General features: G+C 37.7%; 1 protein-coding gene across 3 annotated transcripts; it reads left to right on the forward strand.

Annotated features, from left to right (window-relative positions):
- Window positions 1-314: 314 nt before the first annotated feature.
- RB195_012807 (uncharacterized protein) lies at window positions 315-23,171 on the forward strand (the record flags this gene model as incomplete). Of its 3 annotated transcripts, XM_064202359.1 has the most annotated exons (34): window positions 315-428; window positions 1,164-1,230; window positions 3,491-3,569; window positions 3,693-3,799; window positions 6,699-6,833; window positions 6,935-6,995; window positions 7,631-7,740; window positions 8,631-8,774; window positions 9,139-9,141; window positions 10,299-10,453; window positions 11,622-11,725; window positions 11,788-11,948; window positions 12,086-12,259; window positions 13,566-13,659; window positions 13,792-13,858; window positions 13,930-14,019; window positions 14,200-14,296; window positions 14,902-15,075; window positions 15,150-15,287; window positions 15,564-15,663; window positions 15,819-15,886; window positions 16,369-16,518; window positions 16,581-16,754; window positions 17,687-18,022; window positions 18,420-18,554; window positions 19,858-20,003; window positions 20,062-20,230; window positions 20,285-20,430; window positions 21,470-21,544; window positions 21,601-21,697; window positions 21,768-21,850; window positions 22,167-22,251; window positions 22,529-22,605; window positions 23,064-23,171. In XM_064202359.1, the coding sequence occupies 34 exons, from the start codon at window positions 315-317 to the stop codon at window positions 23,169-23,171; spliced, it is 4,023 nt and encodes a 1,340-aa protein (XP_064058238.1). The 3 variants fall into 3 exon arrangements, with proteins under 3 accessions (XP_064058238.1, XP_064058239.1, XP_064058240.1); XM_064202358.1 differs by lacking the exon at window positions 17,687-18,022; XM_064202357.1 differs by lacking the exons at window positions 9,139-9,141; window positions 17,687-18,022.
- Window positions 23,172-24,281: the final 1,110 nt, after the last annotated feature.

Genomic DNA, 24,281 nt, shown 5'->3' on the forward strand with positions numbered 1-24,281 from the left:
GCCTTTACTTATTTCTGGACGCTCTATCTTACCTTTTTTCTCTTAGTAATGTTAGCTTACACGTCATAGATCCCCTAAGACTAATGCTTAGGCCTTAGGACCCCCACAGATTTAGTTATTTACTTCCAGAAATAAGGGGGCCACAGAGTGCCCCCTCCCCCATCCCCAGCGACATTTTAACCTGCGCCGCTAATACCTTCATTTTTGTCCGAATCGTGTACTGTGGTCGCTCATCGGTTTCCGATTCCGTTCGCGTGGAATCTGACGAGTATCAAGTTTTTCCACTAATTTTTTTCAAATTTTTTTTTCCAGCAATGTTGCCGTATTGGCTGCTGCTATCAGTTGTAGCGACGACAACGTTAGGTCTCACGGCGGATGATGGCACATTTCTGTCCGCAATGAAGAATTTATTTTTCGGAACAGAACAGGTTAGGATCTTTTGCTGGTTTTTTTTTTTGCTGCTGACTCTATGTTTTTTCTTATTTACTCGTTTCGAACGTCATTAATTACTCATGTAAACATTACCGTGATTTTACGGATTTTACCGATCGATGCTTCAGACTACAGTATTTCTTTTTCAAAAGCTTCTTGGGAAAAATTACAAAATCAGTAAAAGTTAGAAAAAGTGGGAAAAAAATCATAGAGTCATTGCTGATAGCATATAGGGAAAAGTTTTGCACAACAGCGTTAATTTTATTGTTGTTTGTTGTTTATTGTTTAGTTTTCCTAAGTAATCTAAAGGATCCTGGAGTGAAAAATATATCTGCCAAATCTACAGTAATCATTCCCAATAATTTTGCGGTGATTTGTTACAGTAACTGTGTCCCCCCACATCTCTTCAGTCATTCCTAGCTCTGTGGATTTTAAAAATATATTGTGAAAAGAATCTTAGGGCCCGAAGTCCAACGCTGTTAACAATCCTGGGGTGAAAAGTACATCTGTCAAATCTACAGTAACTATGTCCTATCCATCTCTCCTAGTCATCCCTATCTCTCTGGATTTTAGAAATATCCAGTGAGCGCACAAGTTTCATCGCTGTTTGCTATGACTGTACTGTAGTGTGCTGTGCAAAATCTTTGAAACATGGATAAAATCCACGTAAAATCACGAAAATTCCGGCAAAATGCACAATTTTCCCAGTTCATCCGGGTGCTTAGTTTCAGTACAACGGCACACAAACGCAGCTGCTCTCTTCTTCATACAGTCACCCGACCTTTCATCAATTTTCAGGTAAGTAATCCTATTTTTATCATATCTCCTTTCGATTTTTTTTTTGTAAATTTCAACCAAATAAAGGTAACTATGATTTTCTCAATTCCGAAAAATCTACAGTAACCCAGTTAGTTCTTATTTAGGTAACAAGTAGTACTTTAAGAGTAGCCAAAGAACTAGCACTCTATTTTATGCTTAGCAATTTTCAGCTATAAAAGACGTTGCGACTTTTACGACAATTTCTTTTTTTATATTTTGTTTTAATTGTAAAAATTTACTTAGGTCAAGTGTAAAGGTTTGTTCAAGCGCAAAAAAAGAAAATTAGTTTTTTTGATGGAAATTTTCAAAAATATTTTTAAAGTGAAGTTAAGTTTAGATAATACAAAAAATCTCTTAAATATCGGAATGGATGAGGGCCCACTCCTTGATTTCTGAGCTACTCCTGGCTGTTTTCCTATTTTATATTTTTATATATTTTATATATGCATATTTTAAGAGTCTTGTGGATTCTTTATTTTTATTTCTGCCGGCAGTCCTTTCCCTTTTTCTCGAAAAATCACATCATCAATAGTCGCGGGAAACAGGACAGGGAAAGAGACTATACTAAAAGACCAATAAAAAAGATTATAAAATTAATTTTTCTGCAATAGTAGGTAGTTTTAGGAGGTTTATTGATCGCACAACAAATATGGTAGATATCAGTGGAGTGATCCTCGATGCTCGAAGCTATCCGAAGGTCCCAATCCAGACACGAGCCAGTTGCAAAAAGCGGTTGAAGAGCGCGTTCTCGAGTGCACTTGACCACTCCTGTTCGGCATGTACGAGCTGATTGCTCTTTGCACGATAGCTAACCGTTAAATTTACCCTAGGCATTTTAGAAAAATAATTTTTTTTCTAGGTTGTGGGGATCATTTTTACGTGTGTGTGACGAACAAAATCATGCTACTTCGCAAATCTGCTACAGCGAAATATTTGAGGGAAAAAACTTAAGTAAGAACAGGTAGAAGAATTTTTTCCTGGAACAGTTTTAAGCGTAATCATACATTTTAACAATATTTTCACAGTAAATCCAGACAAATATATTTTTGGAGATGTTTTCTATGCACCGATAGAATCTGTTCAAAAAGAGTTTCTTTCTACAAAATTTATACTAGGTATTAAAATTATTATTATTACTAAAAGTTCATTATTAGATTAAAAAATCATTATTAAAAAAAATCAAAACTTTTTTTTTTTGAACCTATTTCCATTTAACTACACCAAAATCCCACCGTATATCTGAATTGTTGATGAGTTTCTTGGATGTGTTTACTAAAATTTCCTAAGTATCCTCTATATCTACAATTTTACAATGTATCTACAATTTTCTACGTCTATGTGCTACTAGTAAGTATTGATTTGATTATTCTATTTGATTTGACTATTCTTGTTGATTAGTATTGATATTCTTGAGGTTTTTCGCGATGTTGGCGTAAAGCTACGATTACTGAAAGGTAGGGCCCTCAATGCAGCCTCAGCACCAGCCACCACTTCACGCGTAGCGTGATCCTACCTGCCTAAACCTTTCCGGCTCGAGAAAACTCAAGAGCTGCCGGAAGTGCTTTCGTCACGTGGAAAGAGGGAGGGAAATGGCTGTGAAATTTGTGCAGGGAAACCTGTTCGAATGGCTGATCGCTCCCATTTTAATCCGCAGCAGAAAAAAACGGAGAATAAAAAAGAAAAATGGAGCAGAAAAAAGAAAAAAGAAAAATGGAGTAGAAAAAAGAAAAAAGAAAAATGGGGCAGAAAAAGAAAACCTCTAAATATTATATCGTGCTAAGATTGTTGCTTTTTAAAAATATTATTAAATACCTATCACCACCAAGGTTGTTACAATCAATCGAACAATTTTTGGTGTCCCCAGCCTCCAAAACTTTAAAATATACGGTAGTTCTAACCGAGTACCTGTTCTGGCGACGAGTTTCCATCCAACACTTATCTTCATTTCACAGATCCCAACTTGTCACTTTCGTGATACGCTTTAAGGTGGATCCAGTGGATCATAAGGGGGACTAGGTTAGCACAGTAGATAAGTTGAACCACTGATTTCCCACTGAGCCCCATTGCTAGTCTAAAACAGGCTACAGTATGGTTCAGATCCTCCGCTAATAAGGCAAAGCTACGGGGTCTTGACTACTGTCCGGCCATCTTTTGTCGTTCAGGATTTGTTAGTGTACAGAAAAAAAATGTTACGTTGAGGAAAAATCGAACTTTCACTACCATCTCGTACTACTTTCAGCAACAAACGGGCAATCATCCGGGTCCGCCTGTATGATGCCTCAACAAATTGGGACTGGGCCCTATAGAATACCAAGATGGTTGGTTTTTTTTTGTCTTCTTAGAACAACAGTGTTGACGAGGAACGTATGTGCTTAAATTTATATAATTTAATATTACCTTCTTCTGATCACTTTATTTTTTTTTACCTCTTTCTGTTGCAGGTATTTCAATCCAGCTCGCGGACGTTGTGAATTGTTCTACTGGTCCGGATGTTGTGGAAATGGGAACAATTTTCAGACTTTTCAAAATTGTCAGTCAACATGTGAAGGTGCGTTGAATTTCAATCACGTAGTCGTTGCATTTGGAAAGTCCTAGGGGCTAACTGCTACAGTAATCACTATTGGACACAGTAGCTGTGCTGTTCTGCTTTTTTTTTTTAAACACAACCCAACGTGGAGAGATCATAAATATCTACAAAAGTTCGTATATTATCCACCCAAATTTATTTATTTAAAATCTTTTCTTTTGAGACATCTATGCTAGAGCTCTGGACAACATATCAGTAGAAATTAAGCTTTTTGTGAGAGCTGGGGATCTGTTTTGATTTTCTGAAAAGTTTGATTTTGTAATCAATAAATAATAATAATAATAATAATCAACAATTAATTAATTTTCGTATTCACAGATTAAATTATTCGCTCAAAAAGTAACGTTGTCACTAAAGTAATGGGGATTTGAAAACTGTGAACATTTCCGTTGAGTGCCTAACCCCTCCTTTCCGGTACAAATTCTTAAAAATAAAAATAAATAGCTAGGATAAAAAGGATACAGTTAACACGTTGAACTAAATTGATTATATTAAAGAATACCGCGTGGTGGTAGAGAGGGAATGAAACATAAAAAAAGAAAATCTTTGGAAGAATTATAGAAAAATCCAAGTCATAGGGTTCCCTACCAGTGTGCCTTTACGAGTTTTTTTTTAAGTGAACTCGTATTAAGCTGTCGTTATGGAAATCATAAGGATTTAATCTGAAAAAATCTCGTAACCACTCTAATTAAAAAATGGAATAAAAATAGATAGTAAAGGTATGCCGCGGTTTAAAGACATGAAAAACTTCAAGTTACAGAAGTATAGTAGGGTCACAGCGACATGAAACACGGCACAGTTGTGTAAGCAGCTGCGCTCGATGCGACGCTCGGTAGAGCGTAGCGGTTAGGATCGATGGTGGACCATCGCGAACTGCAACGAAGAGGAGAATGGCGCGCAGCAGCTCAGCCGCCATTACGCAACGGCACCGTCCTTCATGTCGTTCTGATTCTATTCTATACGTAGAGGTGCATTACCGTATGCCGTGAATCCCCGACCTAGTAGCTCCTTCGTTCTGCATTTCGTTCCTCAAGGAAATTTCGCTCTTGTTTCTTTCTTAAAGATTTTACATGGATTATAAACAGCAAACTAGTCTCGTAGAATACCGTAGCACCAATCGATTTGCCCGTCGAAGAGTGGATAGAACTTAAAGAAAAAAACTTAAATATTCCGGATGAACTCCTTTGTGAATCCATAGGAATGTGCACTTAAGCAGGCTAAACTAGCTGCTGCTTGTTTCTCCTGTGTGTATGTGATACAGCTTAGAGTACACTGTTTTTATTAGATCTATTGGTGATTATAAATCGATCGTCGATCCAAAATTTCAGTTGATCCGTGTACACAAGAACAGGAATCCGGTGTAGGATCAGTACAACTGACTCGTTTTTATTTTAACAAAGAACTGAAGCTGTGCGAAGAGTTCGTCTATTTTGGAGCCGGAGGGAATCGAAACAATTTCCTAACACTCGAAGAATGTCAGGCACATTGTACAGGTTGTGCAGTTTCTCACAGCCCACGTCCTTCTTCTTCACGCACTCCTCTTTCGGCTGGATTGCGGCTGTTTCGGACGCGCATTTGGGAACATTCTACTGCATAACAATTACTTCTCAAAAACTATTCCTGCGAACGAGATAATCCTTCTCTTGTAGCTGATTCTAAATTCACATCTAAAAATTTAAAATACATTTAGAAAAATTAGAGACAACAAAAAAAAACGTCCTTCAACTAGCGTATTTCCTCATGCAAATCTTTTTTTCAGAAGAAATCTCTAAAAATTCCATTAAAAATGCTTGAAATCAAACTTTTGGATTTGGATTTCACAAATACAAGATGATTGCTTGGACATTTTCGACTATTTCGTTCTTAGGGAAGCCAGATCGCCTGGAACGCCTGGACAACTAAAAATCGATTAGTAGAGTTTGTGGAGGAATTCTCTATTTATTTTGGGCGTTTTGTTGTTATTTTCCTTTGACGAGCCACAACATCATTTCAAAGCGTTACTTCTATCATATTTTGTAAGATTAAACCATTATTTAAAATGTAAATAACGGTTTCACCTTACAAAATGTTCTTGGACAGTTCCAACTACGGCATATTCTTGTGGTACAGAAAGGATTTCTTAAGCAATCATTTGTTACTGAGTATCAGTCTAATCGAAGTAATCTCAAAAGCAGCGTATCAGAAAATTGTGGTACGAAAATCCCAAGGAATCCGTAGAGCTCGGCTTAGAGACTACGGAAGCGAGAATGGTCCTGCACCATTCCCCTTGTTGTCTTAATAAAAACGGCGTGGGAACTGCTTTAGTTCCTACGATGTACGTTAGGACGCGCTCTCTTCTACTCACTCTGGTCCACTGAGCACCTAGTTATTGGTTTTACTTGAGTAGCCCGCTGAGGAGCCCCTATTGATCTTCAACTGTTCGCTCGTGGACGCGTCGCGTGCACAAGGATAGCGCGCTGCAGCTGACTTGTAGGAAAAAACGTCATCTTCCACGCGGGTTTTTTTTTGTACGACGATTAGAAGGAAATGAACGGAGCCACCTTTGCTTCTATAATCCTCACGTCGAGCTCTACGTTTTCCTTGCGATTTCTGTACAACGGCAGTACGGTGATACGCTGCCCATTCAATTTAGATCAATGATTATTCAGCTACAAGAGAAGTGTTGTCTTAAGGCGCTTCTTTCCACAGGATCCTGAATTTCAATCTCTATTATTCATAGGTGTCTGAAAAAATGCATGAAAGATTCTTTAATAACCGCTTTGGTTTCAACTGCTGTACTCTGTTCTCTGGTGGAGGTTCATAATAGGACGGTGGTGAAAAATAAATACTGCTTTGGATTTATTGATTGTTCAAATTGTAGAATCTCCAAATCCATGTGCGGTTTCCGTTGGAAACACGATCAATCAATGCACTCCCGGAGTGAGCACATGTGGATCGGGAAGTTTCTGTCATGTTGGCGCCACACCACAGACAACCGCATGCTGTCCTAAACCAGGCATGTTTCCCTGGCTACTGATGGATAATTTACTATTATTTATATTTGTTGCTTATTGGGTCTATTTTATATTTGTTTATTTACTGTTTATCTTTTTTCAGCTCCAATTGATCGCTGTCAACAACCACTTAACGTAGGTGTTGGGAATGCAAATCTACAACGGTTAGTTCAACGTAGCAATACATTCATCCATCTCAGGATCTAATTTTTTTAAAAAAAATATTCCCTACTTCAGTAGAAAAATAGAACGTAAATTAAGGCGAACAAATAATGTAAATAATGTAGACAATAAATAAATCTGTAATAAATGTAAATATGCGTAAAATATATATTTACTAGATAGAAACTGCGAATAGTGGGAAGAAAAAGTTGAAAAAATGACGTTACATGTGTTGCGAACTCCAAGAATAGCAGCCAGTAAATTATTCCTGAATTTCATTGATTGCCATATAATATATGGAATAGATACGGCGATTGCATGTACAAATGTATTGGGGAGAAGAAAAAACAGCAGCCAAAATATAGGACACGGGAATAAAATGTACTGAATTAGGATTAAAATAAACAATAGGGATATGCAGGCCTAATACTGGGAATAAAAGTGAGTCACTTTTTTTTTGTTTTCACTCCATTAACATTCGAAGAGTTTTGCGCTAATTCCCCGTTGAAGAAGGTGAAGAGGGGAATTCTTGTACTCTTTGTTTTATCGTAATACTGAGAAAAAAAAATGAGAGATTTTTCGGTGGTTTCCAGGAATACCTGAAGGATATGCTTAACAAGTAATCAGTCACTTTTAGGTGGTACTTCAACCCTCTCACACAACAATGTCAACCGTGCATCTATCGAGGACTTCAAGGAAATGAGAACAATTTTCTCACGAAACAGGAGTGCGAAAATTCGTGTCTCGGTAAATCCTCTGGTCTTTTTATGTTGGTCTAAGGATTTTATCTATGGAATAGTGTCGGTATATTAGAGTTGTAGTTAATATACGTACTGCTTTGTACCCATAACTTGCAATAATCCAGTCTATGCCTCAATGAAAAACGGCGGATCACATCAATCAGGAACAAACTGCTTCTAGAAACTTCGAAAAGAAGATATGAAAACGCTTGCAGCAAAAAGTAAAAAGGAAATCATTGTAGCTTGATTACCTGGCATAGTCTAGTGACATTGTGTTCCCCCACAAAAATCCACGAAAAAAATCGAAAATTCACAAAATTTGGGGCTTTAAACGGTTATTCTAAAATAATGGTAAATAGTCTAGTGACGTTGTGTTCTCCACAAAAAAACAAAAAAAAAAAAAAAAAAAAAAAAAAAAAAAAAAAACACATAATTCCACATAATTTTGATATGGTATACTGGGACCGATTTTTCAAAATAATGCAAAATAATAAATAATTGAATGCAATTTAGATTTTATCATGGATAACGACTGGTTAAAAAAGTAAAATGGAAAGTTTTCCTTTCTCGAATTAAAGCACTTCTGAAAAATAAGAGAGCCAACCTATTGCCGCTTACACTGAAATTAAAATTTTAATTAAGATATTTTCTATGCAAATTTCTGAGATAATGCAAAACACCCACATCTGATGGTTTCTAGGTACTTCTCTATTTTTCCAGATGAAGAATTTACTCCCTAGAGATTTTTTTGTAGAGCGACCATTTAAGGAATCATTTCAAGAAAAGAATTTTACGGTAATAAACGGTCAGAAAGGAGTGGGAAAAACCTGTGATACATGAGAAATGGACGTGCTGTTAGCGTTTTTCCCCCATATTTCCATGTTCCGGATATTTCAGTGAATCCATGCAAGATTGGAGCACCATTCCGTGCTCAAGGAGTAATTGTGCAATGCTCAGCGATGAATCCTAACGTGTGTCCGGCAAACCATTATTGTCATATTGGAGCGGACACCACTACAACAGTGTGTTGTCAGGCTCTTGGTTGGTTTTTTTTCTGGTGATAATTAAATTAAATTAATAGATGAAATTTCTTGTTTTTTTCTCTTGAAAATAGGTTTTATGTATGTGAAAGACAGAGAAATGATGCTAATGAACATACAACGAACGATCCATTCTCATTCTTCACCATGGGTCTGGCTTTGGTACACAGTTCTTGCACATACATTTGAGAGTGATATCCCCGCATGTTTCCTTTCTTTCTTTCTTTTTTTCCTAACATGTACCACATAATATGATCCTATTCCTGGTGGAAGATTCTTTAATCACACTTTTACCTTTCAGAATTTTTTTCCCTATCCAGGTTCATAACTCAATGGGCAATGGTACTGGTTTCTATTTATTATAGAAGGTGAGTAAGATAATAATAACTTGGTTTCTTGCCGCATGTCTCCTCCTCGTTCGCATAAGGTATGCATGGAACTAACAAGGTACTATAAAAAAAGGAAAAGGTGGAGGCAAAAATTTTTTTTAAAAAAATAGATAGTTTCACAAAGAAAGAAAACGTAGAGGCAAACGTTTAAAAATGGATGAAAAAAAAACGAAAAAAATTCCGCTTTTATCTAAAGACGATCCACTTTCAGATCCGCTTCCCCTGAAGCTACTCATAGGGAGAAGAGGCTAACCAAAACGAAAGAACACTGTATCATGTAATAATAATAATAATAATAATAATAATAATAATAATAATAATAATTTTTAATAATAATAACAACAATGGTATTTCGGTAATAGTAGTAATAATAATAATTTTTAATAATAATAACTATAATAGTATTCCAATAATAATAATAATAATAATGACAATAATAATAATAATAATTTCTAATAATAATAACAATAATAGTATTTTAATAATAAAAATAATAATAATAATAATTTTTCATAATAATAGCGATAATAGTACTTTAATAATAATAACAGTAGTAATAATAATAAGCTAAAATGTGTTAACGTTGAATGGCAAACGAAGAAGGAACAGTAAGATAATCAACCACTCAACCACAAAATGATACTACTAACTCTTAGATTTTTCCTGTGGATAAGAAGTTCTACGTAGTTTTTCGCTTACGTATTTCACGTGTTTGCAACTAATTCAAAGATGTCCGGAAGATAATTTCCGAAAAGAAATATTTTTTATTTCTATGTGCATTTTTCACCTCGAGCAAAAAAACCCATATTTTTTTCGGAATGACTGGATAGCCGAAATTACTTTTTATTTTTCATTTTGTGTTAACCTTATCCGATAATTTTTTGAGTTACCTAATTTCTTAGTGAGAAAGTTTTTTCGTTTTTTTTAGATTACTATTTTCTAGAAGTACAGACGCAGCCTCATTCAAAAATCATATTCTGTTTGGTTTACACACTCCTCTACTTTCAATAGATGAAATAGCTTTCTAATAACATTTTATCCCCGTTAGTTATGAAGTAGTACGGTAGCGTTAGTACAGTAGCTTTTCAGATTTTATTATGTATAGTTCAATTAACAATTACACTTCTACGTGATAGGAAGCAATCCATGCGCGGAACCGTGGACGAAAGGCGAAGGCGATGCGGCGTTGACTCGATTTTACTATGATGCTCTACAACGGAAATGTCTTACTTTCAACTATTTCGGCACCAAAGGAAATCAGAACAATTTTGTAACGAGAGAATCCTGTGAGGTTAGTAAATAAACTGGTAATAAATAAATAAATAAATTTTTAATTAGTTATATGTCCCCTGCTCATCCCACAACAGTTGCCCTCTATTTATTAGTTTACTTTTTAAATCTCTATTTTTTTCCCTAATAAACTACCGCATTGTTTGTGGGCCAAACCCCTTACAGTCACTTATATTTGTTTCATCCACTCCTCCTTCATTCTTCTCTCTTTCTTATCTTTATCTTTCAACTGTGAATCTTATCTCATTTTGTTCTTCTATAGGATCACATGACTAAGTTATTAGCTCTCAAGCAATAGCCAGACTTTCAGATTTTTTGCAATTTTTGCAATACTCTCTTCCTTCGCTCGCTTTCAGTGATAGAATTTATTTTTTAAAAAATCAATAAACTGAAAAATCAATAAAAAGTCGGAAAAGGGGCACTTTTTTCGTGCTTTTACAATAAAAAATCAAGTCTTTTAAAGAATATCCTCACGTCTTTTTATTTCTGTTTATCGCACCTTTGATAAGAATATAGGTATTGACGAGAAATTTTGTTAAATTTTGCCTTTTTGCTTAAAGTCTCAGCAATAAACTCCTAGTTTTTTCTCCACGGGGTTCTCGAATTTTTGCAGATTTCTCTAGTGAATATCATGTATCTCGAGTTCTCTTATAAACTATCTCGAGAGTTCACCTCATACAGTGCATGAATGTTTTGTTTTCTTTTTTTTTCTTGTTTCCCCCGAATATTTCCATGATAAACAAATAACAAACAAACAAATACAAGCGATTCATTTGATTTACGATGAAAATTGTGGTAGTAAGTTCTAGTAAACTCGGATAATAGATGGGAGCGAGGCACTAAACCGCCCTCTTATTTTTTGGAAATAAATAACGAACTTAATCGAGTCTCTAAATCTTAAAGTCTTAGATGATCCATGACTAAATAACCTAATGTTACAAAAAGAAAAAAAAGGAAGGTAGAGCTTCCAGAAATAAGAGCATGGTTGACTTCAGAATTTATCCACTTAAAAATTCTATTCTCATTCTACTCTTTTCTCGTTGCTGGATTTTCTATTGTTTATTTGTATTCATTCCTTGCCTCTTACTCTGGGCATGCCTTTGAGCGTTATAAGTAAATAAATAAATGAATAAATAAATAAATATATACAACGTGGTCTCATTTCTTAGGCAGCATGTCCAGTATGGATAAATCCATGTGCCATAGGTCAGCCGACCTTAACTTCTGATCAACAGCCTTTCAAATGTCATCAAGGTGCATCTTGTTCTCCTGGGTTCGTCTATTTATTTTAAAATATTCACCTTCGTTTAGGTTCTTGATTAAATAACCATTTAGGTACTATTGTCATATCGGTTTCGATGAGACTACCACAGCATGTTGCTCGTCACAAGGAGATCCATGTAGTCTGATAGTGAATGAAGGGAAAGGACCTCACAGCATCCAGAGATGGTTCTATAACCAACAGACACACCAATGTCAATCCTTTATCTATCAAGGTTAGGACCATCGTTTCATTTATAAGGAAGTGTTCTATTTAAAAAGTAAAAAAAAAAGAAATTTAAAAAGTAAAAAAAAGTAAAAAGAATCCTGATCATTAAAAATTATCCTGAAAATAAATTATCCTGATTTTCAGGGATGGCTGGGAATGAGAATAACTTCCTGCTACGAGAACACTGTGAATCCACCTGTCCAGTATGGGTGAATGTTTGCCCCCAGGGCGAACCGTACCTCGTTGCAACCGCTCGACCTCAACAATGTGATCCATCCAACGAGGACTCGTGTCCAATTACACATTGGTGCCATCCAGGTGAGATTTCTTTTTCGAATTTTTTTTTGGCACTATCCATGTCATTACGTTTTTATAGGTATTGTTTTTTTAGTTTTTAATTTTAATTTATAATTTTCAATTTTTTTCCTAAATTTTAACATTTTTTAAAAAATCTATGTCATTACGATTTCACTGGAGGTTGTAGCGACAATTTTTTCCCCAAACCTCTTCGGATCAGTATTGATCTCAAAACGAGTTCATTAGGAATTGTAGCGATATAAAAATAACTTAAAATAGTTAATGTAGCACTTCTAGTAACCAATTTGTGAACTTTTTACTACAATATTTTATTTAGATTTAGTTCTAAAAGTATTTTATATTTATTTATTTTATTATATTATATATTATTATATTTTAGTTTTACATGTAGAAAAAATTGATCCTACCCTCAGGTATCGTTCATTCATTCATTCATTCATTCACCTACACCAATAGTGCACCAGAAAAGAAAGATAAAAAATGGAACATATTTTGCTTGAGTCAGAAAATCTTACGAGAAAAAATTTAGAATCCAGAAAATTGTACATTTTTCCTCTGTATTTGGTCCTCTATAGCTTTCTCCTGTAATTCTTGTTCCTCTTCTCAATTCAGCTCTTTTGGATTTCCTATCCTATCCATTATTTCCAAATCTTTAAAAAAAAAATCGATAGGATGATGAAGCGCTTCAGAGGATAAATTGCTGATGGCTTTGGATTATTTCCAGGCTCTAACGAAAGACGACGATAAAGCCGAAACGTTAAAATGTTAATGTTACTTAACAAAGAAAGAAAGATACAATACAAATACATACAAAATAAGGAAATAAAAAAAAGAAAATACAAATACAATACAAATCTTGGCTACAGTTCAAGCAAATCAATTGAAAGGTTTTGATTTATGCTCCAACGTAACGTAAGAGGTTACGTAGAAGGAAGCGTAGTTTTCTATCGCGCTTACGTGACTACGACTGTGTGAGCGTATTATCGTAGCGCAGCTAATGGCTGGGTTCTAGAGCAAGCAGGGAGGGGGAGGGGGTAAACGAGGGTCCCACCAGATTGATTATGCTGTGAACTCGCCTTCGCCTTCCACTGCGTCTGCTGTAATATGAAAAAGCAATGTAATAGAGCAGCAAATAGGGCCTTACGAAAGGACAAATAGGGCCTTCAAGCGTTACTGTAAGTGTTAACATTCCATATAGAGATGTGAACAATAAGTATTCATACAGATGTAAACAAACAATCATTTCTTACTGTCATTTGTCAATTTTAAAATACCCTGCAGCCACGCTACCTAAGAAAGTTTGTAGGTCCCGACTCGACTACAACAATGTGTTGCCCAGGTCGCGTCGATCCATGCACAAGAGCGAAATCCGAGGGTGAGGGTCCCCTTCAGTTGACTAGGTTGGTTGCTAGTTTTTTTTTTTTCCTCTTTTTTTTCTTTTTCTTTTCTTTTTCATTTCCAAGAAGTGCGGCAATAATAATGGAGGAGCATCTATATGGATAACCTTTTCCCATTCACATTTTTCGTTCTAGATACTATTTCGATGCGGCACAACGACAATGCTTGCAATTTTCGTTTCGAGGAATAAGAGGAAACGCGGTAAATAGTTTTATATTTCGTACGAAGTGCCGAAAAACTACGAGGAATCCCATAGCAATTCCGCTTTTTAGAACAATTTTCTAACAAAAGAAAATTGCGAGGCGCGATGTCCTGTTCAAGTGAATCCCTGCCCAGTGACTATGAATTCGTTGAAAAGCTCGGTAATAATTTCTTCTTTCAAAATAAGCTGGTCATAAATCTGCAGATTTGGAAGCAATACATGTATAGAATTTGTGGAAAGATGAAAATCTTGTTTATTTTCCAGTTGTCGTGCAGGAGTATAGTCAATTAATTGTTTGTAAATAGTTAATTCCTAATCAATTAATCTTTTTTTCTCACAGGTAGGACTTACCACATGCTCACCAACAAAGAAATGTCCAGAAACACAGTGGTGTCATATTGGAGCAACAAAAGAAACAACAGTTTGCTGTCCGAATGGTTCGTATTTATTGCTATTAACTTGAGTATTATTCTTCCGGAGGAACTGCTCACACAATTTTTGAAGGATAATCTCAGATCTCGACATTAATTTTTGTGTTTTTATGAGACCACTGACAATTTCTTTTCCTTTTTTTTTGCATAGTCAACTGGAGAAATATAATAGCTGAAAAATTGTAGCTGGAATTATGTAGAGGCATGTAGTTTTTGATGGTTTCTATAGAAAAAGTAGAGAATTATAGTTAAAACATGTGGAGGAGTTTCATGAGTCTTCATGAACGACTTGACCAGCTCTGAACATTCGTTTTCTTCTCTTTTCTTTTCTTTTCACAGCGCAATGTCTTATTCGAATCTCTGCTATGGTACACAGCTGTTAGAAAATGAATATGTGTTGAAATTTATAGATCTATTTTTAACAATATATATATAATAATATATATATATAATATAATATAAAATCTACTTTTGACAAAAATATTCATTCTTATTCTGAATCTACAACAAAACTCCTTGTCTAATTCATAATGTACCTCATTTATTTTATTTATTTTATTCGATTTTATTTCTTCATTGAATTTTTCCATTGTATGACACTTTTTGTTCAGCACTTCCTAGCCCGTGCACAGCACCTCCACGTAATCCTGGTGAAGGACCGTATCATGCGACAAGATGGGCGTTCGACGGGACCTCTCGCAAATGTGTCCCATTTGAATATCGTGGAATGCGCGGTAACGCGAACAATTTCCTTACACGTGAAGATTGTGAACAAAGATGTCCAGGTTGGAAGGGAATTTGTTAGAGAAATACGACGATTTTCTAGAATTTTCTATAGTGACGTGACTTTCCATTGCAGTATTCACAAATCCTTGCAAATTGGGTGAACCGTACGCGTCCGGGAACGTTTACTACACATGTAGCCCTACATCGTTGTGTCCAAAAACTCATTACTGTCACGTGGGTGCCGACGCGAATTATTGTTGCCCAGTGCTGGGTGAGCTCTAACGGGATTTTCTTTTCGCTTTATTTAGACACACTTCAGAAAAACTCTCCTCGACAAGAGGTAAGTTCGTGTGATGCTTGCAAAAAAAAACCGATGCTTTTACCTTTTCATTTTGTTTGCTGGTGTGTGTGTGTTGTGCCTGTGTACCAAAATATGCCAGATTCTTTGAAAAGATTTTATGTAGTGATGTAAAATAGGTGAACTTCCGAATTCTCAAGGAAAAAGCATGGTGTCTTCGAAAAACTAACGATATTTTCTCGTTTACAGGGACAGATCCATGCAGTCAGCCATATGATCGCGGTAATGGCGGTGCTCAGCTACAGCGATGGTATTGGAATTTACAGTCACAATCGTGTATACCGTTCAGGTTTCTTTTATCTTTTTATCTTCAAATTTTATCAGAAGTGGTTACAAAGATTATGTTATGATGTAAAATGAATTACTACAAGGTGAAAGATCATAGTAATATAAGATCCTAATCGATTTCTTATTCGAAACACCGTTGTGAAGTGCTATTTTTAGTTATTGTGGCACAAAAGGAACACAAAACAACTTCCTTAGCAAATCGGACTGTGAACGAACTTGTTACGGTAGGCACATTTAAATAGGGATTCAAGAAGATTTCTAACAAAAAATCTCCATATGTCGAATGGTTGCCGAATACTCGAAGAAATGCATTTCCCAGTAATTTTAGATGAGACTCGAAAATAACGCCTTGCAAAATAACCCCTCAAGATGATTATGTTTGCTATAGTTGGGTCAAAACGACATGAAGTCAAGCTTCAGTTGCACAAACAACTGCGCTCGATGCGGCGCGGTGGAGAAGGCAGTCGGAATCAGCGTGGGACCATCTCGAACCACAGCGATAGAGGATGCTAGCAAGGGTCCCCACTCGATCCTAACCGCGACGCTCCACCGCGCCGCTTCGAGCGCAGTCGCTTACGCAACTGAACCGGGCGTCATCTAGTCTTGTCCCTTCCATAGAAGTGTATTCATTCACATCTGAAGAAAACTAATCCTACAGCTCTAAAAAGCAACCTCCCCTCTACCTACTTGAAATCCTTACCCTCAGTGCTCGATAATCCGTGCGCTCTTGGCCAACCCCAAATGACCGTCGACAATCGACCACAAACATGTTCTCCGGGTTCAAATATGTGCGCTGCTGGTTTCTGGTGTCATATCGGATCCATTCAAAAGACAACAGTTTGCTGTCCAGGAAGAGGTAACCTTTGCTTTTCTACGTGATCCAAACCCAAACTCCTTATATTCTAACCGCCCTTTCAGTGGAAGGTCAGGCAATTTGCCAACAACCGCTAGCGCTTGGCAACGGTGACGATGCCCTTCCACGGTGGTACTATGATGCGGCCAGCATGAGATGCGTGCAATTCTTCTACCGAGGACGTTATGGAAACCAGAATAACTTCCTTAGTCAATATGAATGCGAGCAGGCTTGTCCCGGTGTGTACCTTCCTCAACTAACAAAACAACAATTAAGGATATTGTTTATTGTTGATTTTCTTGATAGCATAAGTGTTTCCAGGAAATTGAACAGTTTAAACGAGTAATTAGGAAAACGTGACCACTGCTTCGTAGAGTTTTCCATAACTTACAACTCAGCTGAGATCAGCGCAGTGAAATTTACGAAAAAAAAAGAGAAGAGAACCGCAGTCCAGCAATAAAATTCTAAAAAATATTTGAATAAAATCCCTCACATATCCTTGGTGCAGTGCATTTGTTTTGGCAAGATTCAACATTTTTTAAATGATCCAAAACTTATGTATGAATATTTCTACACCTACATACGGTGCAGGAACAACAACTTCCCTCATTTCACTCGAGTCCCGCTTGAGAGTTTTTTTTTTCCGCTGACCATACCTTTGTGAGCTATAGTTTCGAATTGTCCTTTGTTTTTTTCGTTGAAATTTCTATAGATTTTAAGAGAGGAGAACAACGTAAAAGAACAGATTTTTTACTTATATCACTCTTAATCATGAGAAAAACGAACAAATCTTGTCGTAGTGTATTGATGGACATCGTTTTTTTTTGCATGGTGTAACGCGTACGTTTTATACGTGAACGCAGGCAAGGAATGAGATATTGCTGAGGATGGCTCAGGTGTTTAAAAACGCTAGTGAAGAAGAAGTAAGAGGATATTCGGAAGTAGAAAATTTGACCCATAGACGGAAAAGGATTGTAGAATTGAAGAAGACTGCACCTCAGATCGAAAATAATTCATTTGTTTATTATTTATCCTTATTTTGATAAGTGAGGTATGGAATACCGCATTATTCATGTGATGATCCAACAGAAACAGTAAGGACTTGTTATCCTAAAGTAGATGCCAGAGAAAATCTTCCGTATTAGTTCTTTTTTTATATCGAACAATTTAGTATACGTCAATGTCTGCCCCGAGGGCAACCCACTACTGGACTCGACAAATCGTCCTGTCACTTGCACTTTCGGCTCAAACTCCTGCGGCGAAGGCTATTGGTGTCATTTGGGACTTGTCCCAGATGAATATCAGTGCTGTCCCGGCGAGCCAGTGATGCCCGGCGCATGCCAAGGCCTACCGGAAGAGCAAGGAGTGCTGGGAGCAGCCGTTCCTCCTGTTATTCGTTATTATTACGATCAGACAGAAATGAGATGTAAAGAATTCACCTACAATGGACGTAAAGGGAATCAAAACAACTTCCTAACGTTGGAGGATTGCGAGCAAACTTGTAATGGTGAATCAACCAGGGTGCACTGTCTCTACTTCTTTGGATTAAGAAACCTATCAGTGATGGCTGGGATCTAATGCTTTCTACCTTCAAATAACCATATTTCTTCGGTTTTCTTGTTTTCGAACTCGGTTTATCTTAGTTATTTTCAATTCTATCGCAGTGTACTTCTTTTCTTTCTCTTCCGCGTAATGTTCATGGTATGTGCTGCTGGGAAATTCATGTAGCGACTACCATCGCTGGATTTTCTTTCGTAGAGTAGCAAATGCCGTGAACTTCTCTACTACTGGAGTTGATCTACTGTTCTTTACGGATTAATAATTTTTCCCACCTTCCTTTTCTTTTTGTCCTGATTTAAGCGATGGTTTTGAAATAATATACGCATGACGTGCACACATTTCAGTTTTCAACAATCCTTGCAATCAACCTATACCACTTCCACCACAAATGTGCTCAGCAAGTGCCATGGATACCTGTGGGCCTAACGCTTGGTGTCATATCGGAGCAACACCAGAGACAACCGTTTGTTGTCCTAACGGTGAGGTTTTTTTTTCAAAAAAAAAATAATAGGCGGCGTATAATTTGTTAAAGGAGCAAAATAAACTATTCGATATCAAACCGATCGCGATGGTGATCAAAAACAGAGCGATCGGGTTTCATGTCAGAATGACTGCGAGGAGACATCTATTCTTGATGTTTGCTCAAATCCAGCCATTTTTCACGATATGTCGGTTGCTGTCGATCATAGTTATCCTCCTATTCCGCTTACTTATGTACTTGATGCAAAGCGTTCCTACACATTATCCTTTGATCCTGAACCTAAAGTATTTACGATTTCTCACTAGTGCTAGTGATAGTACTGTACAGCAAAGGACGAGTTAAATAGTCCAACGCCGTTCTGGATTCTCCCACGGGAGAGACTGTCAGCAACCCATTCACTGACCGCTCGTTCGCAGGCGCGAACGTACGCCTGTGCTCGCAGACGTGGGACTTTATTAAGTGACAACGTCTTAATTCTGTAAGATAGTTCTCTTCTTTTGTTATTTTTGTCGAATGTGAAGAGGCGTTCTGATAGGTTACAGTTGAATACGGGTATCGGTTGAACCGGGTTAGTTTAAGCTTCAACGAGCTCAGCTTCCGATTCACGCTCAGCTGGAGCCTCTGTCTCCGTCTTTTCATCATCCGTTGGCTCTACCACAGGATGCTCTCCCTTGTCTCCTTTGTTTCTTCAGCGCTTTCCTGTTTGTCAGCTATCTCCTCCACCAACTGCTCCTTCTGTGTTGCCTCTACCACAGGATGCTCCTCTTTGTCCTCCTCAAGATTCTCGGATCCCTCCGCCTCGCGCGCTTTCTTCACTTGTGTCTTCGGTCTCTTTCTCCTGTTGATTCGCCAGCGTTCGCTTTCGTGGGCTTTCCAGCTTGTCGTGATCCTTCTGCTCCACGGTTTTCACCGGAGACATGGCCTCCTGAAGTTGTTCAGCAACAACTTATGTAGACGACATCAGCCAAACACCACGACCTTCTCTAGTGACCTCACTCAGTCAGTCAGTCACAGAATTTGCAGCACAGCAAACCATTAATCGAGATTTTTTTTCTCGGAACAATTCTAAATTCTCCCACTTTTTCAAAGTGATATTTTTTCAAGAAATCCATTTTCTGTTCTTCGACTTGCATTGAGTGAGGCAATTAACACTGCAAGAATAATCCGTATGTAGATCATTAGCGTTGACATCACAGGCCACAAGTCAACGCATTCTTAAAATATCAGTAATATCAATAGTTCCAAAGATAGCTATCATGTTGTTTTCCAGAGATCCATTGATTACGTAGTGTTTTCTTCAGAAGGTGATCCTTGTTCACTTCCCCTTAATCGGGGGACCGGGAATTCGTTCGTGGATCGATGGTACTTCAATCAACAGTCAGGAACCTGTCAACCATTCTCGTACGCTGGCACACACGGAAATCAGAACAATTTCCTCACTAGAGAGGTAGTGATTGTGGTTTTAAAAAAGTAGTTTGATCTAGCTTGTTTTGCTCTTGTTTCAGTCCTGCGAGGAACGATGTGGGCCAAATCCTTGCTTTGAAGGTCGGCCATTCGCCGGAGTCGACGGTCGTCCACAGACGTGTTCAATTTCTGCTAATCTAAACACGTGTCCAGCGAGTTATTGGTGTCATATTGGAGCTGATATAACCACAACAGTTTGCTGTCCAGGAGGTGAACATTAGGATGAATAATCAACAATTTTTTCCTCCAACTGCTCTCTTACAGCCTCCACAAATATCTGTAATTTGCCAATGTCAACTGGAGATGGTAATTACAACCTCGAACGCTTCTACTTCGATCAATCATCCCGAACATGTCGTCCTTTCATTTACAACGGTTTGAAGGGCAATCAGAACAATTTCATTACATTAGTTAGTTTTTATGTTGCACTTCTTTTATTCTCATTTGCTTTCTTCAATTTTTTCTTGTTTATATGTTGTTGTTACTTTGTCCTGAATTATTTATTCTGCATCATCGAAATTTTTCTAACGCTTACTTTGCGTGTCTCGAACATGACACCAAAGCGTTTTTCAGCAATTAATTCCGGCATCATATCACTTTAGCAAGAATTACAATATTACTCTGGACATAGTTTGTGTGGTGTTGTTTGAAACCTATCACTAAAAATCCAGAAACCAACCAGAACAACCCTACCAAATGTCGTGCTGCCAGTGTCACCTTTGTATTTCGGGCTATGAGGCTGTTTTACGTTATTGATCAAGAGCGCATAATCGACAGACCTCAAAGTACCGATGTTCTCGAATGTATAATGTAATGATGTAAGCGTAGCAACAAAACGTCATTTATAAGTAGTAATCAATTTCGTTATATATTTCTGCCCACTGCAGCTCTGCCCTTTGAATAAGTTAGTGGTTGGTGCTAACTAAAAGTCTCTGGATTATCAATCTGCTTGGGATGCGCTATAGCGCGTTTGACTGGAACCCGTAATCGTTGCGGTTTTACGAACGCGTCTTGACCTATACAATCACTTACGGGGGCAGCCTATGTTTGTTTTTATGTTAGTGTTTTTATGCCCCCGAAAAAGCCTGGTATCAATTTATCGACCCCGTAGGGATGCAGAAATTAGTTTGGAATAAGGCGGTCTCGAACAATCAATCGATCGTGCAGTAACAGTCGGTCAAACCTCTAACCTACCGCGCTACACCTCCTCCCCCCTCCCCACACAATCTTTCTGCCCAATAGACCTCGTGCAGTCCGCGCTACACTCGAGCTGCTCTCCATAGCATGTTACTATTTTCTACTGCATGACATATGCGCATACGAAATGCACTTTGCTCTTTTTTGCTATCTCCTATTCCAAAACCGTACTATTGATTCTATTAGATGTAGTTCTTATTATTTGAACCGTGATTCACTTCCGTCGCCTTATTTTACGACACCCGTTTCCAGAGAGCTTGTCAATTAGCCTGCCAACCCCTCGACAACCCATGTATTGGCCAACCTGCTACCACTGCTGCAGGACAGGTAAATCCGTTTTTGATTAAATCCGTTGTGCCCGAGAAGCAACGAATTGGTCATAGGTTCTTTTCTGTTCGCCAACCAACAAGGACACCTGCCCAGTGAACTTCTGGTGTCACATCGGTGCAACCCCCGAGACAACCGTATGCTGTCCAGGCGGTTTGTTTTCTTAACTGTGCTTATTCTATGCAGTAGTATTTCTGAATCATTTGCAACAGTAGAACTTTAGCCACAAACGCCTGCTCCGTTCCGTTAGCACCTGGTACAGGAAACGCTGGACTATCACGGTGGTACTATAATCCAGATGATAGGGTATGTATTGCTTTGATTAATACTTTCTGATTTCTGACATCCTCTGTATCCTAACCTTAAGTTAAAATACATAACTCTCTTTCTTAACTGTGTCTGGTTTCTTTTATTGTACTGTGATGTTGTATTGGTTGCAATGTAATGCTACGTTTGATTTTATGAGAGATAATCCACTCATCTTGGTGTATCACGTAAGTGCAAAAAGTTAAGAATGTGCTACGTTACAACAACGATTACCACCAACAAAAAGATTTTTCACTTTTTTTTAATCTTTGACTTGATTGATTTTTAACTTAGTGGGCGTAATATTTATATTAAGCAATGCCTTCCATTCCAATACAATGGTAAACGTGGAAACCAAAACAATTTCGAGACACAGACAGAATGTGAGCGGACGTGTCCAGGTAAGCTCCAGAAGGTTTTCTCTAATTCACAAGTTGAAAAATCATTGGTTGGTGCATGCTCATTTGATTGACTTCTTGCATTAATTGCTCTGTTTTACTCTGACTTCGATCACCCATAATGTCGGAAAAATTCGGCTAATGATCAGTACTAATCGCTATTTCGGTTTCAAGAACGTGTGCATTGTCAGATTTCATCCAGTGAAACCACCGTCCAAATGATTCCTCCTCTTTTTTCTTTTTTTTTCTTTTTTGCTTTTGTATCTAACATACTTTACAGAAGAACTGTGCTTGTTGTCAATAGATCGAGGGGCTTGTGGAGGTCGGCAGACTAGATACGCCTTCAACCGTCAAACAGTGAGTCTTTGTCCCAAACTTGGACGAAAATTCTTTCTGAGACATCCTGGCTCGTCTGGAAAATCTGGGGATTACTGAGAAAAACGTTAATCTGAACATTCTAGTTTGATCCTGTTCGTTCTCACTAGAGATCGCTTTACTTTCGGTGCCAAAAAAGTACTTAAAATAGAAATGGAGTGAGGTATGGTGTTGTGGGCCCCACTTTTTCTCGCCCATTTTCTAAAGCAAGATTCTGAATTATATCTCAAAAAATTGCGAGATCTATTATAAGGTCTTTGGGATTATAGATGCAAAAATTATCTATTTTCATTTCCTCATCCACTCATTTTCATTTACTATTTATTATTTTTATTTTCTTCGTTCAGTTCAAAAAAGGGAATTCTTTTTTTCTCATTGAAGTTCTTCTTTTTATATAAGTAACGGAATCTAGTAAAGACAAGCAAATTGCAAAATTTTAGAGTCAGTGTGTACCTTTCGATTACACTGGATGCGGAGGAAACTTGAACAACTTCGTAACGATGATGGACTGCATGGCGACGTGTGGCAATGTAGGATTCCGACGATGACGTTGCCGTCTTCAAATCACGGTCCACTAAGTGTATCACCGTACTACCTAGTGAGAAAATATTCTCGTCGCCTAGTGACCTATCGGACGATTTGATTCATCGAAGCGGCTTTATCCATTGGCTATGATTTTGCAGAAGCGTGTTTGTATGTACGTAATGTCGATATTTATGATCAAACGGAAATCTCTATTCACTTTGAAAATATCGTTCTTTCATTGATGATGGATGGTTATTCTGCTATATTATATAGTATACGAGCTTTTCTCGTGCTCTCATGCTGCGACATATTGTTTTAGCTATGAGATGTGTAATTTAAACTTTTAAAGTCTTTCCAGGTTCCGAAATACCAACACACAGGGTTATTCAGCTTCTAATAGTGACCATGTCTAGAAATGTCATGTTAGATAATCGTTGTTGGGTGTCACTTCTTCATCTGGTACGGTGTTTCCAAAAACCTAAACATCCCTTCTGAAATTATGTCCTTTGCCAAAGACATACAGTGCTCACAAAACCTCACTGCAAGTTTGGTAGATTTCGGTTAGCGTTCAAATATCGCAGAGGTGTCACAGATCTGGTAATGCTATGCCAACCAGTCACTTTTTATATAAAGTTTTACAGTCAGTAAAAGAAATCTTCCCATACTAAGTGATCGGATCAAACCTGTCAATAAACGATACACAAAACTATTTCTACCCATTTCCTTAAAGGCATCAGCCCACGAATTTGAGGTGGTACGGATTTCAGGTGGAGAGTTCCTATACGGGGTCGTATATTATGGGGAGGGGTGTGATTCCGTCTATTTCTTCCTAATTCCCGTAAAAAACGGCCCAGGAGATGCGGCCTGTGCACACGGCTGGCGCGCTCCGATCGAACTCCTTGTAGAAAACAGTGCACCGCTCGAAGCCGTATCTTCCGGGCCGTTTTCACCGGCAATTAGGAAGAAATGAACGGAATCACCCTTTTCTCAATAATCTACGATCCCGTATACGAACACTCCACTTGAAATCCGTACCACCTCAGATTCGTGGAGTGATGCCTTTAAGCGATGGCTGGAAATTAATGGTCGATTTGTGACTAGAGCTTTATGCATGTGACAAAAACGTGGTGTGT

This window comes from Necator americanus, chromosome V (assembly GCF_031761385.1).
Source record: "Necator americanus strain Aroian chromosome V, whole genome shotgun sequence".
In the NCBI taxonomy this organism is placed as follows: Eukaryota; Metazoa; Nematoda; class Chromadorea; order Rhabditida; family Ancylostomatidae; genus Necator; species Necator americanus.